The sequence below is a fragment of the Danio rerio genome, chromosome 3 (assembly GCF_052040795.2).
Source record: "Danio rerio strain M-AB ecotype USA chromosome 3, GRCz13ab, whole genome shotgun sequence".
In the NCBI taxonomy this organism is placed as follows: domain Eukaryota; kingdom Metazoa; phylum Chordata; class Actinopteri; order Cypriniformes; family Danionidae; genus Danio; species Danio rerio.
In genome coordinates, this window is record NC_141023.1 from 15,299,834 (window position 1) to 15,313,536 (window position 13,703).

The window sequence follows — 13,703 nt, forward strand, 5'->3', positions numbered from 1 at the left end:
ATACTGTATAATACTGTCCTAGAGCTTTTTGGATATTGTAATGATAAAATGTTACATATTGTGCCTTTAATTTCTCAAAAGTAAAAGAAATGAACCCTCTTTCCATCCACCCTATAGCAGTCATAGTGTCAGAGACTGAAAAACCTCTACCTCTTTCTCCTAAGTGGTTTTGTTTGTATGTATTCACCCTGTATGTCGGATTTGCTTTGCTCATTTTATGTGCTAATGTTGGTTTAGTGGGAAATGCTTTACATTTTATGTCTATTTTATTGTGTTTGCAGTAAAACAGAGCGGCCTCCGTCACTGAGTTTGTATCCTGGTGGAGATGGCATGGTACGTGGGGGTCCTGGGGGGGCTAGAATGGTTTCGTCAGACATCTGGCACTCCAGCGATCTCAGCAGGCCTGTCTACGCCCCTGGCTACCAGGTGTGACAGATATGACTCTGCCCAAGTGGGAGGAGTCATGCTAATCACCATTCTGTCTGCCACTCCCCCCTCATGCCTGCTTGTCACGATCAGGTTCATGGGTGGTGGATTCAGTGGACACCAGCAGGCCTCTAGGGGCTCCATGAATTTTGTTCATCTTCGTTGCTCTCCTCGTTCTATCTTAGTTTAACCATCTGAAACGAACAGATGTGTCTGATTTACAGAGTCCCACATCAAGCATCTGTCAGCTCTGCACACAAAGCTAAACATCTGTTCTTTGAAGGAAGAGAAATAGTGTGATTCTTCACTTCCTGCTTTCTAAATGACTCAAGTCACAAGAGTAAAAAACTGTTGTGCTGTTTGACGGGTTTTAAATCTTTTATGTTGCTTTTCAGCTTGTAGAAATGTTGGTCTAAAGCTGGGTTTATCTTGCAGGAGTTTAATCTGGTTAGATTATGCTTATTAGAAGAATCTTCTCAGATTTTCTTCCTTTGAATATCAAACATGCCAAACTTCAAGATCATGTTATCATAATAGAGGGAGCATTTCTCACTCAGATGAGCTGCTAATATTTACATTTGCTTGCTTGTAGGATTAGAGACAAAGCAAGTTTATTTATTTAGCACATTTCATACACAATGGTAATTCAAAGGGCTTTACATAAACAGGAACAAAAGAGACTAGTATAGGAGAATTAAAACAATGAATAAAATGACTAAAGTGTGTTACAGGAGGTTTTAAAAGAATGTAAAAGAAAAAAAGGCATAGAGGTTTCTAAAAGTGCTTCTGTTTTTTGCGTACCGAAGTTCAGCAGTTTTTTGGCACATAGAGGAAGTCATATTGTTTTCGTTTCTCCATTTCCACTTCCCAACAGATTTGTAGTGCTTTGACATCCATTGGCTTTAATCCAGTTTTATTTTTATATAATTTTTGCATAATTTTTATTCAATTTCTACATAATTTAGGCTGAAAATCATAACTAGAGATGTATTTTTTTTAGATGTCGAGAAGGATAAATTGGGGATTAAACTGACTTAGGGCCCTATCATACACCCTGCGCAAAAAGGCGGAAGACGTGTTTTGCATGATTTGTGGCTATTTTCAGACCAACGCAACCCTAATTTTCACGTTTTGCGCCGCGCTGTTTAAATAGGAAATTAATTTGCGCACTTTGTGGATTGGGTGTGCCAATCTGTAAAGGAGGTGTGTTAAGGCACATTGTTGGCGCGTTTCTATTCTGAGAAACTGAAAAAGACTGTGCCGTTGACCAAGTAAAAGCTGCTCTAAAGTCCAGTGCAGAGCGCGTTAGTTATGCACATTTGCAGGATCAAACGCTTAATACACACAGGATGTACAGCAACACTCAAAAATGTTTACATATGAAAAAAATTAAAGGATTAAAATTTTACAAAAATTATTATTTTCTACATAAATATAAAAACCACATGCCTTTTTCACCTCGGGGGGCTTTCTTCAGGTTATTCATGACAGTATTATTAGCAGTATTATTTATTATATGCCTATTTATATTCGTTTTAATAAAAGCTAGTTTAGATTTGTCGATCTGTTGGGTTTTGGAGACGTCTGCATCACTATATGGGTCATAAGAATAGGACGTGTGTGTTTTTTGCCCACACTTCATTATTATTGTTCATTTATTTTTTTTGCTGGAAATTAGAACTGAATTTAGAAATAGTTTTCAATCAAGTCTTTGCGCTTAACAAATGAAATTAAATATGTAGGCTATTGGATGTCTGTAGTGGAGTGTGTACAACACCGTTTCCTTATCCACAAAAGTAAAGGAGTAAAGTAAAGAGTAAAAGTAAAGTTAAGAGGCTGAATGGAGGAGGCTCATTCTTTATCCTTGCGCTGCAGATGCTCTGTTTAATTGTTTTCTCGTTAGTGAAATAGCAAATGTGCCATGGCACGACACAGCTGACTCTTAAAGGGAATGAGAGATGAGACTCTGATTGGTTTCATGCACGTTATGATCAAAACACCCCCTTAACTCATTAAGAGAATAAGCACAACCCTGTTAGACCATGCACTGCGGCGCAGAGCGTATTTTTCCATCCTTAAAATAGCAAAAGTGGATTCAGACTCACCCTTAATGCTTTTTGTGCCCTGCTCTTTAGACTATGCGCCTAGATCCTAAAAATAAAGCCCTTAAACTCCTGTAGTGTGAGCCTGGCTTAAAGACAAATAAGAGTGAGAGCATACATATCAACACAAGAAGAGAGAAGGACATTTAAATAAGTTGAAAATCAACAATAGTAAACGATAAAAGGTTTTGTATAAATCTAGATGGTTTATACTCAAAATGCGCATGGTTGAAATTACAATAAAGGATATAGTGGTAGCGCAAATATTTGATCATTTGTAATTGTCTTGCTTATTTGATTTCGTATGGCAGCATATTTTTACTTTTAGCACACCTTTTAGACAGCTGGTCCTCTAAGGTCTTATTGGCTAGTTTATATGGTTAATTCTGAATGTTTATTTAAATACAGCAGAACACTTGAGTATTTATTGGTTTTCTGGATTTGCCATTAATATCTGTGTTTATTTAGAATATAATCATAGAGCAGTTGTGGAAAATGCCAAAACATCAATACCATGCTTTATATAGACATATTATGTCATACATTGTCATTTAGATCATTTATGTGCAGAAAATGACAATGTTATCATCTGAAAAGTGCTTTGAAATGTGCATTTTTTTATTAGACGCTTGATGTAATCTCAGCTGAAAAATGGAAAGGGCGGGACATTGTGTAGCTCCTCCCTTTTAAAAATAAACCGCCAATAGTGTTTCGTTTTCATCACAGCTCTGCCAGGGAAAGTGATTGAGCTCAAGCGCATCAACGTCATGAGAACGTCTTGAAGGGGCGGGGCATGTCAGATATGAAAGAGCGGTCGAGATTTTATGAGAAACTGAAGTAGGAGGTGACTTGAAGAAAAAAAATCGTTTGATTGACATAGGTGGAAGTGACAAACTGCAAGATCATTCAGTTATATATTTACTAAATGCGAGTTTTGTCACTATTTTAGAGCAAAACTAGGTAATAGATATCCTTAAAGCTAACAGACTGAAACATCTAAAAATATTATGTATTGTATATCCTTTTTCATTTCAATGGGAGTTTCAATTATTTGAAGACAAGCTGGCATTGGTTTTTAAAATAAAACGCAAATTAAACTTTTACTAAATATACAAACCTACTGATGGCAAATCCAGAGAGCCAGTGATAAATTTGAAGTTTAAATTGTATTTCTGTATGTGCATTGCTATGTGTGTGTGATATGCTGTTCTCTGTGTTTTAAGGAGGATGGTTCAGATTCAGACTCAGTCGCAGCCACACCCAGCAGCACAGGCAGCAAATCAAACACTCCCACCTCATCTGTTCCCTCGGCCACTGTTACGCCCCTGAACGATGGGCTGGTGTCAGTGGGGGAGTATGACACGTCCCGCGGGCGTGCACGCGATCGCAGGACTGGGAAGCGGCTCAGTAGAAACATGGAGGTGCAGGTCTCTCAGGAAACCAGGAACGTCAGCATTGGTGAGAATGAGAAGAAATGAGTCAAAGCATAAACACTAAATAAAAAAAAGAAACTCCGTTTTTAAAGAGGTCCTATTATGCTTTTTACATTTTCAAACAACATTTGCTGTGTAGTGTTGCTTTTTGAGTTTGAAAAGTCTACTCCAAAATGAGTTATTCTCTCTAGCGGTTCCATGTTGTTCAGTTACACTGACGTTTGTGGGCTCTTAAACTGAGTTCAATACCAAGTAGCTGGTACTTATTTTAGTATCACCTTGGGTTCCAGGTGAGCTGTACCACCATTACAAAAACATGACATATACACAGTGCTGATTACTGATTGATCTGAATAATAAATAAGTGGAACGTAAACAATAAAAATGACATATCAATCTAGATGCTTTATGCTCAAAATATGCATGGGAAGTGAGGGAATTAGTTACAGACATTACGTAAATTGGTTTAATTTTGACAAACTTGACTCGTTTTATTATTCACACAGTATGTTGTCTGTTCGCCAGCTTTTTAAAAGCGTGCTGCACCTCTTTGTTTGTTATTACCAGAGTATTTGAGACACATGCTGTAAAGGCACAGCACTTTTCCTGACAGGGACAAGAAGCAGCAGCTAATTTGCATTTAAAGAGACACTCATGAAAACTATATTTTAGTGTTGACCAAAAAACAGCACGGAATGATGTGTTAAATGAGTCATGTGGTATTTAGAGCTGAAACCTTGCGGCTGCTTTTTTGGGGACACCTGAGAATTTATCTTGTACAAAGGGCATAATGGGAACATCTCTACCCATCTCAATGATTGGCAGGATAAATATCCTAAAAATGAATATACTCCCTACATTTTTTTATTTGTTTCAAAATATCCCTATACCCCTCCCTCATCGTTGTTTACTAGAATTAAGAAACAGTTTACCAATTTTATTTGGCAAAATAAACGTCCCAGACTACATCTAACTTTATTACATAGAACATTCGATCGAGGAGGACTTAAATGTCCAAACTTTTAGTGTTATTACTGGGCAGTTTAGCTGCGTACAATCATGTATTATTTTTCTTCTGAAAGTCCTCCTTCTTGGATGGATTTAGAATCCCGCTCTGTTACACCACAAATACCACTGCACTTATACCTGTATTCGGACTACAAATATCTAAGAAAAAACATAGACAACTCACGTTTTAGTCGTATTTGGGGTAATGTTGAGTTTAAACCAGGAAAAAAGGATGCAGGATTTCAGATATGGGCTGAAAAAGGGTTAAGGAAAGTACAAGATATGTACAATAAGGATGAAGTATTTATGTTCAATTCAATTCAGTTCAGCTTTATTTGTATAGCGCTTTTACAATGTAGATTGTGTCAAAGCAGCTACACATAAATGGTCACAGTAACTGGAACAGTGTGGTTCAGGTTTTAGTGTTTAAGTTCAGTTCAGTTCAGTTTAGCTCAGTTCAGTGTGATTTAATCATTACTGAGAGTTCAAACACTGAAGAGCCAATTCATCGATGCGTAGCTCTACCAATCCTGAACCATGCGAGGCAGTGGCGACAGCGGAGAGGGAAAAAAAACTTCACCTGATGGGAGTGAAGAAAAAAAACCTTGAGAGAACCAGACTCAGTTGGGCACGACCATTTTAATTTCTCCATTGGCCAAAAGTCTTGTGCAGAGCTTCATTCGCCGTGGTTGAGGCTGGAAGATGGCCTCAGCGAAGACTCGTCTGTCCCTGCAGCGTCGCTGGAATCAGACACATGTTCTCCACTCCCCACGACAATCAGCGCAGCAGCAGCTCAGGATACGGCCTGGTCCCGGATATGGAATCCTTGGGATCATCACGTCGCTGGTCTTGGATCCAATCAGTGACTCCGCATAATCTGAGGACCTCGGGATGAGTATCCCCAGGTGAAAATAGAGAATAAAGAAAATAATTAGCGTAGCTGCTGTTCATAGTGTATATAAGCAAGATGCAGAAGCCTGTGTGGAACCCGCTAGGTGATGCATTGAGTGTATGCTTTACTAAACAGATAGGTCTTTAATCTAGTTTTGAACTGGGAGAGTGTGTCTGAGCCTCGGACGTTATCAGGAAGGCTATTACAGAGTGTAGGAGACATGAAAGAGAAGGCTCGACCTCCTTTATTTGATTTTGCTATTCTAGGTACTACCAGAAGCCCTGAGTTTTGAGATCTTAAAGAGCGAGTTTTATGTTCTTTGCAGTAATTAAAAAAAAAAAAAATTGACATTCCAAAGACCCATTTTTTAAAATATCTTAAACTTAGAAGCTTTATATCCTCATCTCAAAATCATTCATTAGATATTCCTAACATTTCCTCATTAGAGGCAGCAATCATAGGACACTGTTATGAATAAGGTTCAATCTCCTCTTTGTACGAATTGTTCGTATCTGGCTCTAACGAATCCTCAGAATCAAAACTAAACTCATGGAAAGAAGATATAGAAGATGAAATATCTCTTGAGGATTGGAATAAGGCATGTAAGAAAGCTCAGATACAAACAATCAATAGTAGCCTGAAACTCGTACAGTACAAATGGTTCACGCGAACATACATAACTCCGGCTATGTTGCACAAGTTTAACGATAATATTCCAGATTCCTGTATAAAGTGTAAGAGGTACACTTTATCACTGTATTTGGGAATGTGTGAAAGTGAAACACTTTTGGCAAGGTGTTATTGAAATAATTGAACAAATTTCATCATAGAAATTACCATTAGATCCTAAGATTTTTATTCTGGATATCCTGTCAGCCCTCTCTAACAAAGCAAAGAGGTCAGATTCATAAACGTGTATTATACAAGCTAAATGTATTATTGCTCTTAATTGGAAAAATATAAATGAACCTAAAATAGGAAAGTGGATTAAAGAAATAGCATCGCATATGTTAATAGAAAAGATCACGTACATTGTCAAAAAGAAACAAAATGTGTTTGAATATATCTGGAGACATTTTAACAAATTCCTCAAGTACAATGTAAATGTTGGCAGTCTGCTACAACAAGAACAAGCTTAGGAGTGTGGGAAGTATCATGGTCTAAACAAACTCAGGAAACCCTCTTTACCATATTTAAACATATCCTTTTTTTTCTTATCGTTTATTTATTTATTTATTTATTTATTTATTATTTTAAGGGAAAGGGTTGATGGGAGGGAGAATGGGGGGTAAAAGGTTTGCTGTGTCTTCATGATTATTATTCTGTAATTGTGTAATCTGTTGTGATATGCAATTTGAAAAAAGTAATAAATATATTGTAAAAAAAAAAAGCTGATACTAATGATGAGTTAACAAATTAATTAATAAGATGTGCTGTCTTTGAGTTTGCTCAGCAATCCTTTTATACTGTATAGATTGTGCTAAAAAGACAAAGTATATTTTTCAGCCCTGCTAGTATATTTTCTGCCATCTGAATTCCAAATAAAGCAATTGTGTTTGCAAAGTAATAAATAGGCCCAATCCCAATTCTATTTCTGTACCTCTTCCCCTTCCCTTTGCCCCTTGAAACAGAGTGTGAAGGGGAAAGGCTACAAAATCTACCCTTAAGAAATGCGACAGCACTACAGCACCTGTACATGTCCTCATATGCCATCATCATCTCTTACTTCATATAAGATTGACCATGGCGACTGTTGTAGTTATTCCAGTTATGTTGTTTTTTGGTATTTATCTTCAGTAAATCACTGAAGACATAACAATCTAATGTGGCAATAATATTGTAATTCTGTGCATTTACACAGTGGCCATATTCATCTATGTAAACACAAAAAACAGCATTAATATAATAGCAGACACTGTAAAAAGCCCATTCCCAGCCACTAGACTTTTCTGACAGGGTATTTGAGTGTCATCGAGTGTCAGTATGTTTGGGGACTAATATACAGGGGTTATTATTAGGGTTTTAAAAAATTGTGCGTTTTTTATTTTAGCTTTTTTTTTTAAAGCATGACAGTAAAACATGAATGCAGTTATGAGTATATTAAAACATGTGCTTGTTTGATGAAAAAACTCGTAATAATGACCAAGAAATACCAATTTTTGCATCCATGCTGCCATTGTGGCTGTAATCTGGGAAATTTTCTTACCCCTTGGTTTTGAGTGTGGTCCTAAAAAATCTCAGTTTTAAGGGCTATCTAGCCCTTCCCCTTAACCCTACGCCTTCAAGCTAAAGAGAATGGGGACACCCCTTTCTCACCCCTTGTTTTGCGCGTTCACGTAAAGGGGTAGGGGTAGAATTGGGATTGGGCCATATTCTATGTTTTTTGATCGCATGCAGGCCAGTCAAAATATACATTTTGTTGTACAAAATATAGCACCAAAATATATTGCGATGAATGATATTATTGTAATTTTAAGACCTTTTTTATGCCACTCATCATTAAATAATGCCAGAGTCATTTAGCAGACGCTTTTATCCAAAGCGAATTTACAGTATTTTTAGTTGTCAGACACCCTCATAAAAATATACTATAGTCATTTATGGGAAATGCTATTATGTTTTTTAACCATACTGACACTGACACCTGCAATAGAGAGAGAGAGATGTTGTGCAATCAGCTAAAGTGTTGCTAGAAATTGTTTTTATGTATGGGCGATTATATATCACATCACCAAAAATGATTGAGGTCATGTCCATGTGTTGGGCGATAAGTCAATATACAGTTGAAGTCAGAATTTTTAGCCCTTCTGAATTATTAGACTGCTTGTTTATTTTTTCCCCAATTTCTGTTTAACAGAGAGAAGATTTTTTCAATATTTCTAAACATAATAGTTTTAATAACTCATTTCTAATAACTGATTTATGTTATCTCTGTCATGATGACAGTAAATAATATTTGACTAGATATTTTTCAAGACACTTCTATACAGCTTAAAGTGACATTTAAAGGCTTAACTAGGTTAATTAGGTTAACTAGGCAGGTTAGGGTAATTAGACAAGTTATTGTATAACGATGGTTTGTTCCGTAGATTATCGAGTAAAAATATAGCTTAAAGGGGCTAATAATTTTGTCCCTAAAATGGTGTTTAAAAAATTAAAAACTGCTTTTATTCTAGCTGAAATAAAACAAATAATACTTTTTCCAAAAGAAAAAATATCAGACATACTGTGAAAATGTCCTTGCTCTGTTACGCATAATTTGGGAAATATTTAAAAAAGAAGAAAAAAATTAGAAAGGGGCTAATAATTCTGACTTCAACTGTATATTAACCACTTAAGGCCCAAGGTGTTTTTGTTTTGTTTTGTTTTTTTGCTTTTTGTTTTGTTTGTCTTTTTGCATTTTTTATTTCTCTTTGGTATTTGAGCTTATTGGAACCTAATTAGAATAAAACCTAAGAATCATCTTTTGATATGATGTACTTTTAGAGAAAAATAATGTCCATTTATGTGGACTTGTGGTCTGAATTTACATTAAACACTTTTTCCTGACTGTTTTTTAATGCATATGTAACATATAACTTTTTTTAACATGTTTTGACTATCAGAGAGTAAAAACAAATTTTTTTGCCAATTTTGAACAGTTAAAAATAGTGTTTGGGACATTTCAGATGCTGCAAAACAGTTGTAAGATGACACTGTATGTCTGTTACAAAATATAAAACATTCAAAGTATTTTAAATAGCCAATTAGGAGCTAAAATTTGCTGTCCATGTATGTGCCCACTAAGTCCTAGGAGGTTAAATGTTATAATATTGTGACAGGCCTAATCGCATGCTCTTTCTTTTTGGTGTTTTTGTAGGAATGGGCAGTAGTGATGAGTGGTCAGAGTTTCAGGAAATAATAGACTCCACACCAGAGCTAGATATGTGCTTGGACCCTAGAATCTTCGGTGGAGGAAACAGGTACGTGATTCACATAATTAAAAACAGTACAAAATACGAAATCAGACCAAAAGGTCCATCAAAAGGATCACAATTTAGATTTAGAAAATCAGTTTAAAGGCTTCAGCAGAACTCATACTAGCTTTGCGCTGAATGGAAATGATGACAAAAGCTCTTGTTCCTTTTGAAGTCCTTCGCAGGGCATAGTGAATGAAGCGTTCGGCATCAACACTGACTCTTTATATCATGAGATCAAAGACGCCAAGTCTGACATCATTGGTGATGTGGACGCAGGAGCGGAACTTCTCGGTAAGAATCCTAGTTCTTATTATGACCTCAGGTTGAACATTCATTATGTTTGAACATCAACAGTTGGTTGACAGTTCTTCATAAATGCAGGCTATATATATATATTTAAATGTAACCTCCATTTATGTTGAATAGTTTAAAGTCTGTGTGAATTGTAAGTTGCTGAGACTTTTATTTCAGTAGGTTGATGTACTTCCAACTGAAATGGAATATTGAGTAGGGGGTGGGGCTTTCTTTTTTGTGCATCATTCCCTCTATAGCAAACTAACAATAAGAGGGGCGTGGTTAAGAATATTGTGACTGAAACTAGGCTTGTTTGAGGTCCGCCTCACCTTAACTGCAATTTAGATGAGAGCAGGCGGCTGTAGTAAGAGGAGGGATCAAAAAGTACATCAGAAGTCGGACATTTCCAGAATCTCGCTGTTTTGCCGCCTGGAAACGTCACCAGTGGTGGAGATCCCGTTTGCGTTTTTTATCGCGAATAAATGACCTCATGAAAAAAATACTATGGTAATTTATTGTAAATAATATAGTGTTTTTATACATGTTTTTTTTTTTTTCAAAATTGGTTTATGTTTATAGTTGTAATACATTCATGACAAATGTTTGTTCATTTGTTTGATTTTCTAGGAATGTTCCTAGAATTTGGCATTTTATTAAAGCAGTCAATTTCTATAGTCATTTCAGTTCATTTCTTTCTAAAAGGTATATAGAGACATACAGTTGAAGACACAATTATTAGCCCTCTTGTGAAGTTAAAGAAAAATGTTATTGCATCAAATATGTTAAAGCATCAAACAGAGATTTTTTTTGACAGGCTTTTTACACCTGTATAAACTGATATAGATATATAAACTATATATATACAGTATATATATATATATATAGCCTAAGACTTTGTCCAGAATAAAAACTATTAGACTGGGAAATACTGTGAAAATGTTCTGGTCTATTAAACATAACTTTTGACTTAACTTATGTATGCATGCATCTTTTATTTGATTGAATTTTATGGAATAATGAAAATTACAATCTACAAAATTCACACAAACATACAAAGTGAAAAAGACAACAAACATGACTTTAAATTAAGAGAGAAATAAAATACAGCACATGCACATCCTAATTATTTATTTGTAAAATTTTGTTATATAAGGTCTTATTATGTTTTTACAAAGATGTGTTTTGTTTTTGTTTGCATGCAAATCTAAATAAATAAACGTATGCATTTTTGTCTTTTTTAATTATCAACGAAAATTAAAAAAATGTATACAGCCAGATATTAACCTTAGTAAAAACAAGAGAATATAGTGTAATTTGTCTCTCATCCAATGAGCATTAAGCTGTGTCGTCAGCCAGTCATTTCCCATCATGCTTTTAGTGAGCACAGTCATTGGAGTGCAACTGCAGCCGACTGCTCAATCCGAGGTACACACCTCACCGTCGCGTCAGTGCGCATCAGTGCGTCGCATCATAACATCAGTGCGAGGCAGACGCAACTGTGACACATTTCTAACCGGCATGCATCTTACGGTGATCGGTTCTGTGCAGATTTTGGCCATCTTAAACGAGCCTACTATCAAACTGACATCATCAGAGAAAGACCACCCACTCAGAACGAAAAAAAACAAACGATTCGATTGAAGATCCCAAAAAAATACAATTTGGTAGATTAACTTGCATAAATTAATTGTTCACCTAAAGAATAACAGTGTGCGCTAGCAAAATAAATAATTATATATATATTTAAAAATTCACACAGACTTTAATTATTATTAATGGGGTTTGCCATAGGCAAAGTCCATTCTTACTATTGTGGTTTATTATTCTTCTTCCTTCTTCTTCTTCTTCTTCTTCCGTACACTTTTTCGGCGCGTAACTAGTCCCGCAGCTTTCGTCCCAGACCCTTGAAAGTGGGCTCAAATCGTGCGGCTTTATCGGGAATGGTGTGCTATGACTTTTATAAGGGGTGGGTGGTTTTGGGGCCCCGCAGGGGCCCCAAAACCACCCCCCAAAACGCATTGACTCAACATTACGCCCAACTTTGACGACTCACAGCGCCGCGTGTGAATTTCATAGAAATATGGGATTCACAGCATCTGTAGAGGGTTGCAGCCTAAGTGAGAACATACCTCGCAAGGGGGTAAAAGTTGCACCCCTGGGGCTCTAGGACGTCCCAAAGTGCTCCCATTGACTTACATTGGCCCCATTGACTCCCATTCATTTTTCTAGAACAGCACTAACGCCCCCGCGAAATGGGACGACCTTTAAAGCGTTATAGCGCCAAGTGTGAAATTCGTAGAAATATGGGATTCGCAACATCTGTAGGGGGTTGCAGCCTGTATGAGAACATACCCCAAAAGGGGGTATAAGTTGTACCCCTGGGGTGCTAGGACGTCCCAAAGGGGTCCCCATTGACTTTACATTGCCCATTGACTCCCATTCATTTCTTGACTCACATGTCAATCACATTACATAGCACTGTCATACAGACTTGAGGGTAGGCTTATTTGACTGAGGCAACCAATCAGCATCTCAATATGATTTTGAAGCTCACAAGCCACGCCCCCCCAAACCACTTAAAGACCCCTAATAAGTGCCCCATTGACTTAACATTGTCCCATTGCAGATCCCATTGACTTCCATTGTAAAGGTCACACATCTATAACATTACATAGGAGTGTCATAGAGACACGGGGGTGGGCTCATTTGACTCAGACAACCAATCAGCATCACTATATGATAATGAAGCTCACAAGCCACGCCCCCAAATTGGTCCCATAGACTTCTATTGTAATAAGGCTAGATGCATATCTTTTCATAGCAGTGTCATACAGACTTGGGTGAAGGCTCATTTGTCTCAGACAACCAATCAGCTTTTCAATATGATAATGAAGCTCTTAAGCCACGCCCCCAAATCAATTTAAATACCCTTAATAAGTGTTCCATTCACTGCCATTTTAACTGGTCTACATGCATATCTTTGCATAACAGTGTCCTATAGACTTAGGGGTTGGCTCATTGGACTCAGAAAACCAATGAGCATCTCAATATGATAATGAAGCTCACAAGCCACGCCCCCAAACTGGTCCCATAGACTGCCATTGTAACTGGTCTACATGCATATCTTTGCATAACAGTGTCCTATAGACTTAGGGGTTGGCTCATTGGACTCAGAAAACCAATGAGCATCTCAATATGATAATGAAGCTCACAAGCCACGCCCCCAAACTGGTCCCATAGGCTGCCATTGTAACTGGCCTACATGCATATCTTTGCTTAGCAGTGTCCTATTGACTTGGGGTTTGGCTCATTTGACTTGGACAGCCAACCACATTCAAGTTCACTCTGCAACCTCGCCCATAGCAACAAAACAGAGTACCCTAGCAACCATTCATCAACAGCTATATCTCAGCATCGGAACATCGTAGAGACTTGGGGATTGGCTCATTTGACTCATGCTAGCAAACGGAACTTCCTGTATGCTACACATGCTAGCAGTGACTAGCTACATGCTAATATTGACTAGCCAAGTACTGTAACTTGCTAGAACTGCTTACTAAGTATAAATATTTCATCAGGCAAGTATGTA

General features: G+C 37.1%; 1 protein-coding gene across 50 annotated transcripts in view; it reads left to right on the forward strand.

Moving 5' to 3' along the window:
- Positions 1–13,703, forward strand: part of mapk8ip3 (mitogen-activated protein kinase 8 interacting protein 3) — an 87,580-nt gene that overhangs the window by 22,988 nt on the left and 50,889 nt on the right. For 21 of the 50 annotated variants that reach the window (XR_015479385.1, XR_015479386.1, XM_087241933.1 and 18 more), the window contains 4 exon segments: positions 282–426; positions 3,752–3,986; positions 9,721–9,823; positions 9,993–10,111. Coding sequence is in view for 36 of the 50 variants with exons in the window: in XM_087241933.1 (XP_087098059.1) it covers positions 282–426; positions 3,752–3,986; positions 9,721–9,823; positions 9,993–10,111 (602 nt within the window). In the remaining 14 variants the exon portion in view is untranslated. 50 annotated transcript variants of the gene reach the window in all.